Raw genomic sequence first — 12,203 nt, 5'->3', positions numbered from 1 at the left:
CATCTAAAGGACTTTGAAAATACAAGTACTATTCACTCACTGAAAACTGTTCAAAGCAGGGATCGTGTTTGAATCCCCAGACATCGTATCTATGCTTGTTGGAGGTTTGGTAGGCATAAAGAAACAAAGTTTTTAATTCGAACACTTGGGGTTTTAGCAATATGCTACAATTTAGGGCTTGAAATTTGGAAAAGAAAGGACAAACTAAAAAACACATCAAGATCTTTACACATTCACAGTCATTTGCTTATTTTTAAACACTCTTAAGATTGGACATGATGAAATAAATGACCATCTAGCAGAAAAAAAATTATATAATCTAGTAATAGGCAAAACTAGTTCCAGAACTATCTTAGAAAGTTCAGACAAAGAACTAAGCTATTTTTTTAGATACTAGATCTTTGTATGAACAGTAATCCCCCACTAACTCCACCCAAATGTTGATATCTTTCTTCCTTATTTTGTCTTTTATAATCTCATTCCTTTATCCAGTTACTGTTACCATTTGATCTCCCCAGGTAATATGTACTGCTTGTAGCCCATTGAGGCTACGGCTACACTGTATCCTCCTTTTTCCGGAAAAGCTTAGGTAAATGAAGTGTGGTGTGGAATATCACCATGCTTCATTTGCATAATTAATTAGCAGCTGCTTTTGTGCAAAAAGGAGCTATGTAGATGGCTCCTTTTTGTGCAAGAGGGGGTTTTATTCAAATAGGAGCCATCTACACAGCTCCTTTTTGTGCAAAAGCCTCTTGCGCAAAAGTGGCTAATTAATTATGCTGCACTTCATTTGCATAAGCTTTTCCAGAAGAAGGCTACAGTGTAGCCATAGCCTTAGACCTTAGTTCAAGAAGTGTAGGAATCTTGATGTTAGAGAAACACAAGACCAGGATGTATATCCTTAAAAATAACGCATCTATTTTTATACAGGTGCATAATATAATTATCTCCAATTTTGCAGATGCATACACTGTGGCTGGGAGACAGTAAGGCTAACATTTTCAAAAGCTGAGTACCTCAATTTCAGAGTAGGGATGTAAGCAATTAGTTGACTATATGATAAGCATATGCTTATCAAGTAGTGACTAGTCATTTTCCCCCTCCTCCCCACCCACAGATACTATTGCCTCTATCAGAGAGAGAGAGAGGCAGCAAGGGGGAGGAGCAGGAGCTAGTGCTAGGGGAACCAGCTTAAAAGCCAGTTTCTTCCAGCATCATCTGTACAGGAAAGCAGGAGGGGAGGCAGAGATGCAGCGAGGAAACGGTGTGAGCAGGGACTGAAGCAGTCCCCACTTTTGCCAGTCCCAGCTGCTGCACCTCTTACTTTAAAATGTACAAGAGCTGCCCACAGACTGCTTCAATCCCCGCTCAAACGAGTTCCCTGCTGCTTGCCTCTCCCTTTGAAATGTACTTGATTAGCACCTTTGAAGTAGGAATAAGAGATCCTCCGGAAAAGGGCTTTTTTCCGGAGGATCGAGCCGGATCGGGGCCAGTGTAGACGCTCTTTTTCGGCTTTTCTATAAGCCGGAAAAAAGCGGCGGACATTTTTATTTAAATGCCGCGGGGGATATTTAAATCCCCCGCGGATTTCCCTATTACGATCTGAAAAATTAGCATGCCCCTTCCGGAAAAGGGGCCAATGTAGACGAGCCCCTAGAGTTTGATCTTCAGAGATACTAAGTCCTGACATTCGCAGTTAAAATCAACAGTAGTGGCAATTGCTCAGTACATCTTGAGTCAGGCTCTAAATATGACAAATTTGCCATTCGAAAAAAATGGAGACTCCCAAAGTTAGTGAATACTTCTGAAACATTTCTGTGTCAAAATTTCAGTGATTGACAGTGGCAGAAGGGCACAGTCCTTACTTCCAATCTTGTGCTTTACTCCAGTTTGTTGGAACTGAAAGTTTTATTCTTTTTATATTATCTTAGGTTTACTAATGTAAGGTCATATATAATCATATTTAAGATTGTAGTAAATCAAATCCTTTAGTAAAGTATATATCTCCTATATTTCCTTGTTCTAAAGTTTTAGTAAGTAAAGAGACAGGATCTCATATTGTGTCTGTGTTAATGAAGATTAAAAGACTGTTAAAGGCTGAGACCTTAATTGCTTGATTTACAACAACTCTTTGTCTTACCAATAATGTTGATGTGCCGCATAGCCTTGAAAGTCCTTGTAATATTGCTTATGTTTGTATGAAAGGGGAATGAATGTGTCGAGACAAGGTGCAAAGTTATTTCTCAGAACCAGATGGCCAAAGAAAGGGGGTGGGGGAACAAGCATGGGTGAAAGCGAGACAACCTGGTGGCAAAGAAGCCATCTATAACCATCGATGCATACCCCTACTCATAACACGATTGGATATTGGCAGATTGACAAGCTTTGAAGCAAGCGGGCACCCCCGAAAGATGATTGATTACAGTATGAGCCTTGGAAAATGTTTTGGGAACAATGACATAAAAAAGATAACGTTCCGGTCACAAGTTGACAGAGTAGAATACATTGATTTCAACAGAGAAAAGGATTATAAAACCAGGGTGCTTTGCTATGGAACTTTGGGTTAGTCTTGCCACCAAATCCAGAGGAGCATCGGACTGATCGACTGACAAAGGCCCTGCTCCCCCGTGTTCAATCTAGCTGGCCACTAGATTGATACAGACTCTGGACTGGTAACTATGACATCGTCTGGCGAGATTTTGTGTGTATGTTGTTTGTGTGTATGAGTGATTGAAAAGCATATGCAACTGTTGTATTCTTAGTAAATGTGGCATACTGCCTTTTCCCCTATAAAAGATCTTGTGTGCTTCGTTTAAGCAGACAACTTTGGATTGCTGGATGAGATGAATGAAATCATGCAGAATGGTGATCCTCTTGGAAACTTTGGCAGACAGTTCTCAAAGACTCCTAATGCAGCAATTTGCTACAGAGAGCTCTATCATTCAAAGATTCATAGACATCAATAAAATCTTAAGACTTCTGTAATCAAAAAGCAAGCCCAAGAAAACCCCCACCACTCGTATCTAAGTTTAGCATAGTTGACTTTTTTATACTATTACTGTACCTTATTTATTGTATTGAAAAGTTCTACGTGTTTGAATGGTGTTAGTAGGGATCTACACTATTTTATTCTTTATTTTATGTGTAAAATGTGCACTGTATAACCTGCCATTGTAAAAAGGAACTGTGTAGGCCAGGGGTGGGGAATCTAAAGATGTTGTCCCTGGCTTGCCTAGATCCAGCCCCTGGAGCTCAGGGCTCCTCCCCCCTAGCATTGGGGAGCCTGTGCTAGTACTCCAGCTCTCACTGGCTCCCGCCCAACTGATTTTTCTGTGAGTCAGCAGCCCCTGACCCAAAAAAAGTTTCCCTGCCCCTGATTTAGGAAAAAAGAACACTGTCATAGATGAGTGTGGTGAAGTTGTGAATGCATCACCTTCCTTAGTCCATGATTTCATATTGGGGAATTTTTCCCCATAAATGTTGTTTCGATATCCATCGTCTTTTTCAGGAACACAATACCCCATGTGAACAGGGACTCCCTGTATATATTTTTCTCTTGCAGGCAATATTTTCTAAACATTTTAAAAAGGTACATTTGTAAATATTTAAATAATCCTAATACCCTGAGAATGAACTGCAAATTGGGAGGATAACATGGATTGGCTATTCTATTTAGTGTTAGGAATGTTAAGTAGTGGTTAATTAGCTAATCAAGGAGTTCCGACTCTCACTAGTTCCAGGACCACAGCAGCTCTGCATTTTAAATGTAGTAAAATCCTGCCAGGTCTTTGAAGTTGGCTCCCAGAGAACCGGCTCCTGCTTCCCTCCCTCCCCCTTGCTGCCCCAGATACAGAGGCAGCAAGGCAAAGTGGGGGGGGAGCGAGTAGCGACTTGACTACCTGATAAGCCTAAGCTTACAGCCCTAGTTCTTGAAAAATATATGTATTTTATATAAACAATCTTATACATTGGCTTCTTCAGAAGCCAATTGAGCTCCAATATTATACTCTGGCTTAAGTATATCGTTATGTTCATGTAAGTGATTACCTTTCAATTTTTATTGCACTAAATAATGAATTATAAATTAAAACAATGAAGACCAACACAAAGATAAATGATGTTAAATAGCCTGAAAATAAATCAAGAAGAGATCATAAGATTGGTACTAGAAAAGTAAACCAACATTTTAAATACTAACTTGTAAAAAAGAGGAGGTCCAATCCATCAGAAATTCAGAGTAGGAGGACAAGTCAGCATCCCAAGATGAATGCATATAATGCTTTGCTGCTTAATGAAATGCAGATTTCATGCCCTTGGTATCATATTGATCTATTGGATTAATACAAAACTAACAGTACATGCCAATAAGGATGATTATACATATGAACTGCATGACAAGAACAATAATTTAGAACTTAATTACATCAGACATGAATAAACAAATATGGCTTTTTCTGTGAAAAGTCATTTCTTTTGTCTGCTAGAAACTAGTTTCCATAGCAAAATCCATCTTTTTTTTTTTGGTCTAGAGGCCTATTTAACACAATGTCTCCTACATCTGATGCATATTAGTCTGAGCTGTAGGACAGAATATAAAATATCTATAAAAACTTGCCACTTGTATTTTAGTTAAAAATGTGGCACGCTTTTACAAGCAAAACAACATTTTAAAATGCTGTACTATAGATGTAAAATATTTACGTGGTATTCAGAAGGGTAATGTCATGTAATATTCTTTACTATGGCAGACATGCACCTTACGTATTAAACAGTTTCATATTTAGGTGAGTGATATATTAAGAGTATTCCAGAACTGCCTATACAATATTACCACACAAGTTAGGAAATCTGCAAATATTGCATGAATCAGTTTCTTCCTATGGAAAAAATATAGAACACAGGGACATGAAGAAAGAGGTAGTCAAATCTCAATTCTCATATCCAACAGACTGTCCTTCACATTTCTTTATAAAAAGATAAATATTTACTGAAACAGCAATATTACAATGAGCTAAAATACTAGCACACAAATAGCATTTAACTCCCTCCTTAGTGCTGCTAAGTTTGAAATGCAGCATACTCCAATAGTGAGGCTGTTCAAGTATCTTAGTTATTTCCATATAGTATTTTCTCAGTTTACAAATCAAAAGACTTTTCCTCCTAACCATGACTTTAGCAAACACATCCTAAGATCTGAAAGCAAATCTTGAGTTCTTTCAGTTCAGTGCCAGTAGCAAAGGATTCTGCAGGCTAGTTTCTGTGTCAATTACACATGCACAACAGCTTTGGGCTTAGTTCATCCCTGACACAGGGACTCCAAGTTGCAACTTTCTGAACCAGTGGGAGCTACTATACTCAAGAGGATAAAGATTAACCCCTGGCATAGACGTTTGCCCTACCATCTTACCATAAGGGTTACAACAACTTTAACCTGCTATTTGGGAATGGTTCTAGGGGAACTCCGCCAGCAGAGGCTGATGGGGAAAACCTTGGATCGGCACTGTTAAGACACTGCTGCCCACTTGTTACACTACATTGCTCTGGGAAGACTCTGTCCTTAGGGTCCTTGCACCCTAAAATACATTGACCAAGTGCACCATCACATGTAGTTGATAACCCTATGCTTGTCAAATGATTGCATTTACACTTTTGCCAACTCCAGATTTGCCAACGAGTTTGCGCCAGCACAAATGAGGACAGAATTTGGACCTACAGTTGTAATGTTTAACTATTCTGTTGATGTGCTATGCAAATGGAATCCATTTCATTCTCTGATGTGAATAGCTATGACTGCATATATGTAAGGAATCACATTTTCAAGTAGGTGAGTGCCATTTTTACAGTCACTTTTTGCATTTTAATATTCTACCCTGCTACTAAAAATCAGATGAATGAGTCAACAGCATATGAAAATAAACTTTGCTATTTACTTACTGTGTTGTGAAGAAAAGTTGTGAAACTCAAGCCTACATTTCATATACCCATGTCAGTGTATTTAATGGACTTTAAAACAGTTAAATTAAAAAAAAAACAGAAAGATAACTAATATTGAGGTGAAATTCTTGAATTTACAGTTGCGTGAACTAAAAAAACCCCCATATATCCAATATAAGATCAAATCAAGTATTTGAGTGTGCATTGGTGGTGCTGTAATTTTTAAAAACTGTGTGACTGAATCTTTTACATGGTTAAAAGTATCCATGTAACATTTAAAATGTATGTAGCATGCACTGACAGCCTAAAAAGAAACATCAGACATCGCCTTTCTTTTGCAATTGTTCCAGTTTTCTTTTTAAGAGGCTGTAGTTTTCCTTGGTCCCGGGTGCAGCAGGGTCAAGCTTCAGAGAGACTTCATAGTGTTTCTTGGCTAAGTCAAGATTTCCCCAGCGATGGTAAAGCACAGCTGAAACAGCAATGAAGAGTTTTCATTAGCAATATTGTTGAATAATGTGCAATCTTGCCAATCACTTGGAAAACGACATTAAAGCATTTGTTTCCAATAAAGACTTTTTTTTTCTGGTTAGTGGCACAGTAGTAGTTTGTTCTTCTGCCAGCTGCAGGAGCAGAGCTTGGGGAAAGAACCAGCCATAGAATGATGGAGGAATGAATTATGTTGTAGTCATAATTTACTGTATTAATGTGAGTTCGTAAAGGTTTATAAGCATAACTCAAATGAACCAATTTGCAGCCACTGAAGTTCAACCATTTCTACACTACTATGTGCAGCCTGTCTGATCTATCATATCATGTGACAGCTTTCAGTGTTTGATGCCCCATTTCCTTGATGGCTTTCTAGAAATTAGTCAGAATAGAAATCCACCCAGCAGGAACAGTCTCAAAACTGCTTTTTATACACAGTGAACATAAGGGAACAAACAGTGCATTTGAGAAAAGTTTGCATTTGAGGAATTGGAAAGGTTCTTACCTAAATTACCATGATAACTAGCTGCATTTGGATTGGCTTTAATTGCCTTGAGGAACAAAGCTTCAGATTCCTGAATAATTTGAAAGAAGATGTCAACAGTATAGGTTACTATTGTAATACACACAATGCAAAATGTAGTACACACAATGCAAACACTATCAAAGATTTCACAAATTGTATTAAATTGTAGCCATATTTTCTCATCTATACAATATAATACCTTCCCACAATGCTATATATAATACTGCCTGAACACTTGCTCTCCACCAAATATAAACTGCATTAATACTTCCTACACAAGCACCAAAGTATCACAAGCTACTACTATTTTAGCAAGCAACAATCAATATACACTACAGTTAAATTTGCACAGCTGTTTGCATTTTATTCAAATTTTCACATACTTCTAAAGCTTCAAAATATTAATCTTTTAAGAAGTTTCCCCTGCTTATTCTTGGCCGAAGGTCATATTCCATTTTATATTGCTTTTCAGTTTTAAGAAAAAGCTTTTGCCTTTTAAGTTACATTCTTCCCACTGTTATAAAAATAACCACTTTTTAACTATTAAAACAGTTAAAGTAAAAACACATCTGAAGCTAAGGTCTGAATATAATCCAAATTGAGGAACAGTACCAGTATTTTAAAAGATAAACACTACAAATCACTGAAAAAAATCACTACTTCTGAAAGTGTCCTCTGAGCATTGTTGACTTTTAGAAACTTTTTAGAAGAATAGTCTTCTCATGACACCAAGCATTCAAAGCCAAGATTATAAGAATCTGGTCAGTTTCTTAACCACTTCCATTTGTATCTTCCTGAAGCTAGCTACTAGTATGCAGACTTTTGCTCTGTGTCCAGAGAATCTTTCTTGTTAAAAAATATATATATTAAACAAAAAGTTAAGTTTACATATTTTAGAAAGATAATTTTAGGTAGTTTCTGTGCTGCTGTACATTTTAGATTCTTCGACAGTCTCCAGCTCAGTTCCCAGGCAGAACACTAAAAGGTAGCTCTAAGACTGTCTACACTAGAAAGTTTTGATATTGAAACCTGTCTTTTGGCAACAAAACAGTGAGAGCAATGGGACATTTGTTGGGGGAAAAATTTCCACCTCTATGAGAGACTTTATTTTCCCCTTCCTTTATGTCAACAAAGAGACAGCATAGGATCTGCTGTTTGTTTTGTAGACAGACCTGTCTTCCACCAGTATTCTACAATGCCTGCCCCAATGGCTCTGCTCAGCTTTGAACTCTGCTGCCCTGTAGGCATGCAATCCTCCCCTTTCAAAGCTCCAGGAACTGACAGCTGTGTGAGCTGCTCTCTTTAGAAAGAAAACAAAAAGCAAATCATTATACTGCTCCTGTTCTTCCCTGCACAAGGAACACTGGGGCAGGCAGAATGCTGCTGCAGGAAGGGAGGGGGACAAGCTGCTGTGCTACATTACATTCCTCAGCATGGAGAGCTCTAGTGGAGAACGGAAGGGAAATGCCAAGATGTGCAGGGATCAGCCCTGCCTTCCCACCTCACATACCCACAGTGCATTACTCACATTGTTGATGGTACCACCAGTGTGAGCATGATCTGTCAACAGAGGGAGCAAGTGTGAACATCCTCTGGTGATTTTTGTTTTGGCGACTTTTGGGTGTCAACATATGCTTGGCTAACAAAATTTAGTGTAGACATACCCTTAGTGATATGTTTTGTGTTCCCTGAGTCTGTGGTATATCCATATAGCAGCTGGGATGTGTGAGTCTCATTGTGGACAGATAGGCTAGCTCTGCTCAAGCTGAAGCACTCAAATCAGCAGTATGGCTGCTGCAACATGAACAGCAGCTTGGGCAAACTGCAAGAGTGTAATGCCAACCAACATCCATGTATGTATTTAGCAGTTAGCACAAGCCACCATCTGTGCCACCTCAGCCACAATGATATTTTTTGGTGCTAGCTCGAGCAGAACTAGCATGCAAGTCTACGTCTATCTATGCTGGGAATTGTACCTTATAGCTGCCGTGTAGGCATACCTTAAAGCACAGAGTCACTGTCCAATGCATTGTCCCCTAGATGACTCACTGGTGTATAAGACCGTTACATCCTAGGCCACAAAACCAAATATAGGCTGTCCTGTGAGAGAAGTTCTATAAGCAGCAATAAAGGCCTATTCTGTTCTTACTTGGAAATAAGTTACTGAACCCTGTGTCTGAATTCTTTGAAGTGTGAAAAGTAGCCTTTGGGGACAGGATTGGCATACATACATACAGACGCACACTCACACGCATGCACACACAGTTTTCCCTAAATTCAGGAGCAGGTAAAACGTAAAATATTATTTAAGTCACCCTTCCCACAATGTTGGAATCTCTGCTGTCTTTGTTACATCATCCAATATGTTGGACAGTCTAAGATTTTAGACTTCTACTTTTTCCATTATGAAGATACAGCCAGAGTGCATAGATGAGCACAGTTACTTCAATAAATTGCTCTTAGCCACATAGCAGGAGCAGCAAATATAGGAACTCACTCCTTCTCTATCCAAGTATTATAATAGAGTACAGTTATTGTGTATGGTATTCCCCAGAAAACTTAATAAAACAAGTTTCCAGCTGAATCCCATTACCATATGCCTTCTGGCACATACTTACTGAAAAGATTTTATTGCCATTGCATTGCTCAGCAGTTAGTTGAAGAGAATCAGATGGCAGTTTAAGAACATCCCATTCATATTACTAGAGATGTGCATTAAATTAACGTTTCAGTACACTGGGCAATATTTCAGTTGGTCTGGACAGCCAAATCTTTAAATGAAGTGTTGTAAGGATACTTGCAGCACGGTTCATAACAAAGGCTTTGAAAAGGCATGCCCCTTATTCCATCCGCTGCCCCAGTTTCAGCCCAAAATTGGAATTTGTTTTTGCTCAAATATGGAGACTCACTGAATTAGCCATTGGGGCTAACATCTTGTATTTCTTGAATAAAAAACACTGTGGATATAAACATAATACTTACTTTAAAATCATTAGTGATTGCTTCTGAGATCTGTGGCTGCTTTGTCCATTTCAAAATGGAGCATTCTTAAGAAAGGAAACTAATTTGCTAAAGCAAGATCTCAAATAAGAAGTTCTATCTTTTGTATCTCAGGAGTTACATTTCTGTAACAGCAAGTCATCAATTCTGGTAAAATGCAAAGTAAATTTGAAATGAAAGGGAACACTGCTATAATCATACTGAAAGAAAACTTAGCTTTCAAGCTGGCAAGACACTTGCAAATCAATAGAATGCTTCAAAAGGAGTCTAGATAGAAAAAATACACCTAGTGTGCTTCAAGGGTGTAACTGACACTTTAGCAACTCTTATGCAGACAAGTTTATGAAAATATCTATCCATTGAGTGCTGGAAACCATACCATCATTCAATCTTTCTCCCCAACACAAATTGCACTCAACATTTCTAGGCACTTGACACATTCTAATCTTGAATCTGTTTCCTAGAAGAAATCTCTCAAATATATCTTCTCTCTGTCCTTACAGTTGGAACTCTTGTCCAGGCTCTCGTCATCTCCCATGTAACCTATTCCTCCTGATGCCTACATTCCTTCCCTCTAGTCCGTACAAAATGTAGCTGCTAAGATCATTATCCTTCCATACTGAACAAAGCACATTAGTCCCTTCTTGAAATGCTTCCACTTGCTCTCCCCTGCTACACCACACCCAGCTCAAGTTGCCTATTAGTGCCTTTTAAGACCCTGCATAACACTACACTTCCCCATTGATCATACCACTTTCTGGTTCCTTCCACTCAATTAATTATGCCAATCTCAGAGCCCCATTTTTTTCCCACAACCATCTCTGTAATATTGTCCATAGGACTCCACTGCAAACAGAATGACTTTCCTGAGCTGGTCATCAAAGCTGTTCCCCCTCTTCATTTTTAATTCTTCTCTGAAAGCGTGTTTCTTCTGTGACAATTACAGCAAACTTGCTTGTTAGTCTTGTATCATTCTTTTCTTTCCTTTATCTCGTTTTTTAAAAAGTCTATGCTCTACCACCCTGGTCATTAGCCTTGAGAACAGCCACCTAATTCTATTGATGACTCTGTTGTCTCTCATCCAGGAGAGAAGCCCAAAACTAACCTGTAATCTCCTCAGACAGGATATTTGTCTCTGAAAACAGTAATAGACATTAGCAGCCATTCAACATGGTTAAACATCTCAAATATAATATCTTATGACATACTCTCTTCTGGAGAAAATCAGGAAATACAAAGACAACCAAGTGAAACAGCGATGGCCATACAGACATTAATTAGCAAAACTAGCAACAGCAAGTATTGCTAGTGCTAAGGGAGGACAAATAGAGAGAAAAATATATTTTATTCTGAAAGGCTTCTCATGAAATGCTATGAGTCCTGCTACAAATCAAAGGACCCTATTAAAGCAAACTTGTTTATATGAGAAATCCTAAAAGCTTCTCAAATTATACATCTCTTCCTGTCACTTACATTTCAGATGATGAGGATGAACACAGAGGCAGCAAGGGCAACTACATTTATTCATAGTAGGTGGCTTATTCTCAGTCAGTGATTCCAGAAAACAAGATTAACTTTTGGCTCTTTAACAAGCAAACATAGCTAAGACACCTTTGTGCCACGTATGTACAGCTGTGTGTCACTGCTGAGCCTTTTGCAAAACACTCCACAGATGCAGGATTTAACTTTTTGCTTGCTTGCTCCTAAATTATCCATTACAGAAAATGAGACCAAATGGAACAGTTAAATGCATTTTCCTTGCTGCCCTTACATTATGTAGTCTAATGTTTTTTTATTTCTCCTTCATGCTGAAGCAATAGTGCCAAATACTGATGAGAATATTTAATCAATAGACTATTCCTTTTTACCCGGGGCAGTCAATTACTTTCAGAAACAAATGTCTAGCACTTATCAGATGAATTGTGTTTACTTTCTTATTTGCAGATGTTTTCTTAATGCTCAAGTACAAGGACTGGTTGGTTCCTTCAGTCCTGTCCTGTCTGCAGACTTGAACACATTATTTGGCTTCTATTTTTCAAAGTATTCACCACAGCAAATTTAAATTAAACAAAATTCACAAAAACACTATCCCAACATTTACCCATTTATTCTCATGACACAGTGGGTATTAAGGAATTATCTCTATTTCACATTTGGAAAACAGACACACAGAGATTTAAGTATCTTGCTCAATGTCACATGGGGAGTTCTGTGGCACAGCAGGACACTGAACTCCAATTTGCTGAGTCACAGACCA

The 12,203-nt window shown here is 38.4% G+C and overlaps 2 protein-coding genes across 3 annotated transcripts in view; both read right to left on the bottom strand.

Moving 5' to 3' along the window:
• GGACT (gamma-glutamylamine cyclotransferase) overlaps positions 1-4,335 on the bottom strand; it is a 49,380-nt gene extending 45,045 nt beyond the window's left edge. The window contains exon 1 of the mRNA XM_014573321.3: positions 4,199-4,335. The gene's annotated coding sequence lies outside the window, so the exon portion shown is untranslated. The remainder of the gene's footprint in view (positions 1-4,198) is intronic.
• Positions 4,336-6,109: 1,774 nt separating this feature from the next.
• Positions 6,110-12,203, bottom strand: part of TMTC4 (transmembrane O-mannosyltransferase targeting cadherins 4) — a 71,587-nt gene continuing 65,493 nt past the window's right edge. For both annotated transcript variants that reach the window (XM_006122464.4, XM_006122465.4), the window contains exons 17-18: positions 6,926-6,995; positions 6,110-6,403 (exon numbers count right to left, since the gene is read on the bottom strand). In XM_006122464.4, coding sequence (XP_006122526.2) covers positions 6,252-6,403; positions 6,926-6,995 — 222 coding nt within the window. In that variant the 3' untranslated portion in view covers positions 6,110-6,251. The remainder of the gene's footprint in view (positions 6,404-6,925; positions 6,996-12,203) is intronic.

The sequence above is a fragment of the Pelodiscus sinensis genome, chromosome 1, assembly GCF_049634645.1.
Source record: "Pelodiscus sinensis isolate JC-2024 chromosome 1, ASM4963464v1, whole genome shotgun sequence".
NCBI classification, from domain to species: domain Eukaryota; kingdom Metazoa; phylum Chordata; order Testudines; family Trionychidae; genus Pelodiscus; species Pelodiscus sinensis.
This window is presented reverse-complemented; position numbering and strand designations above follow the sequence as displayed.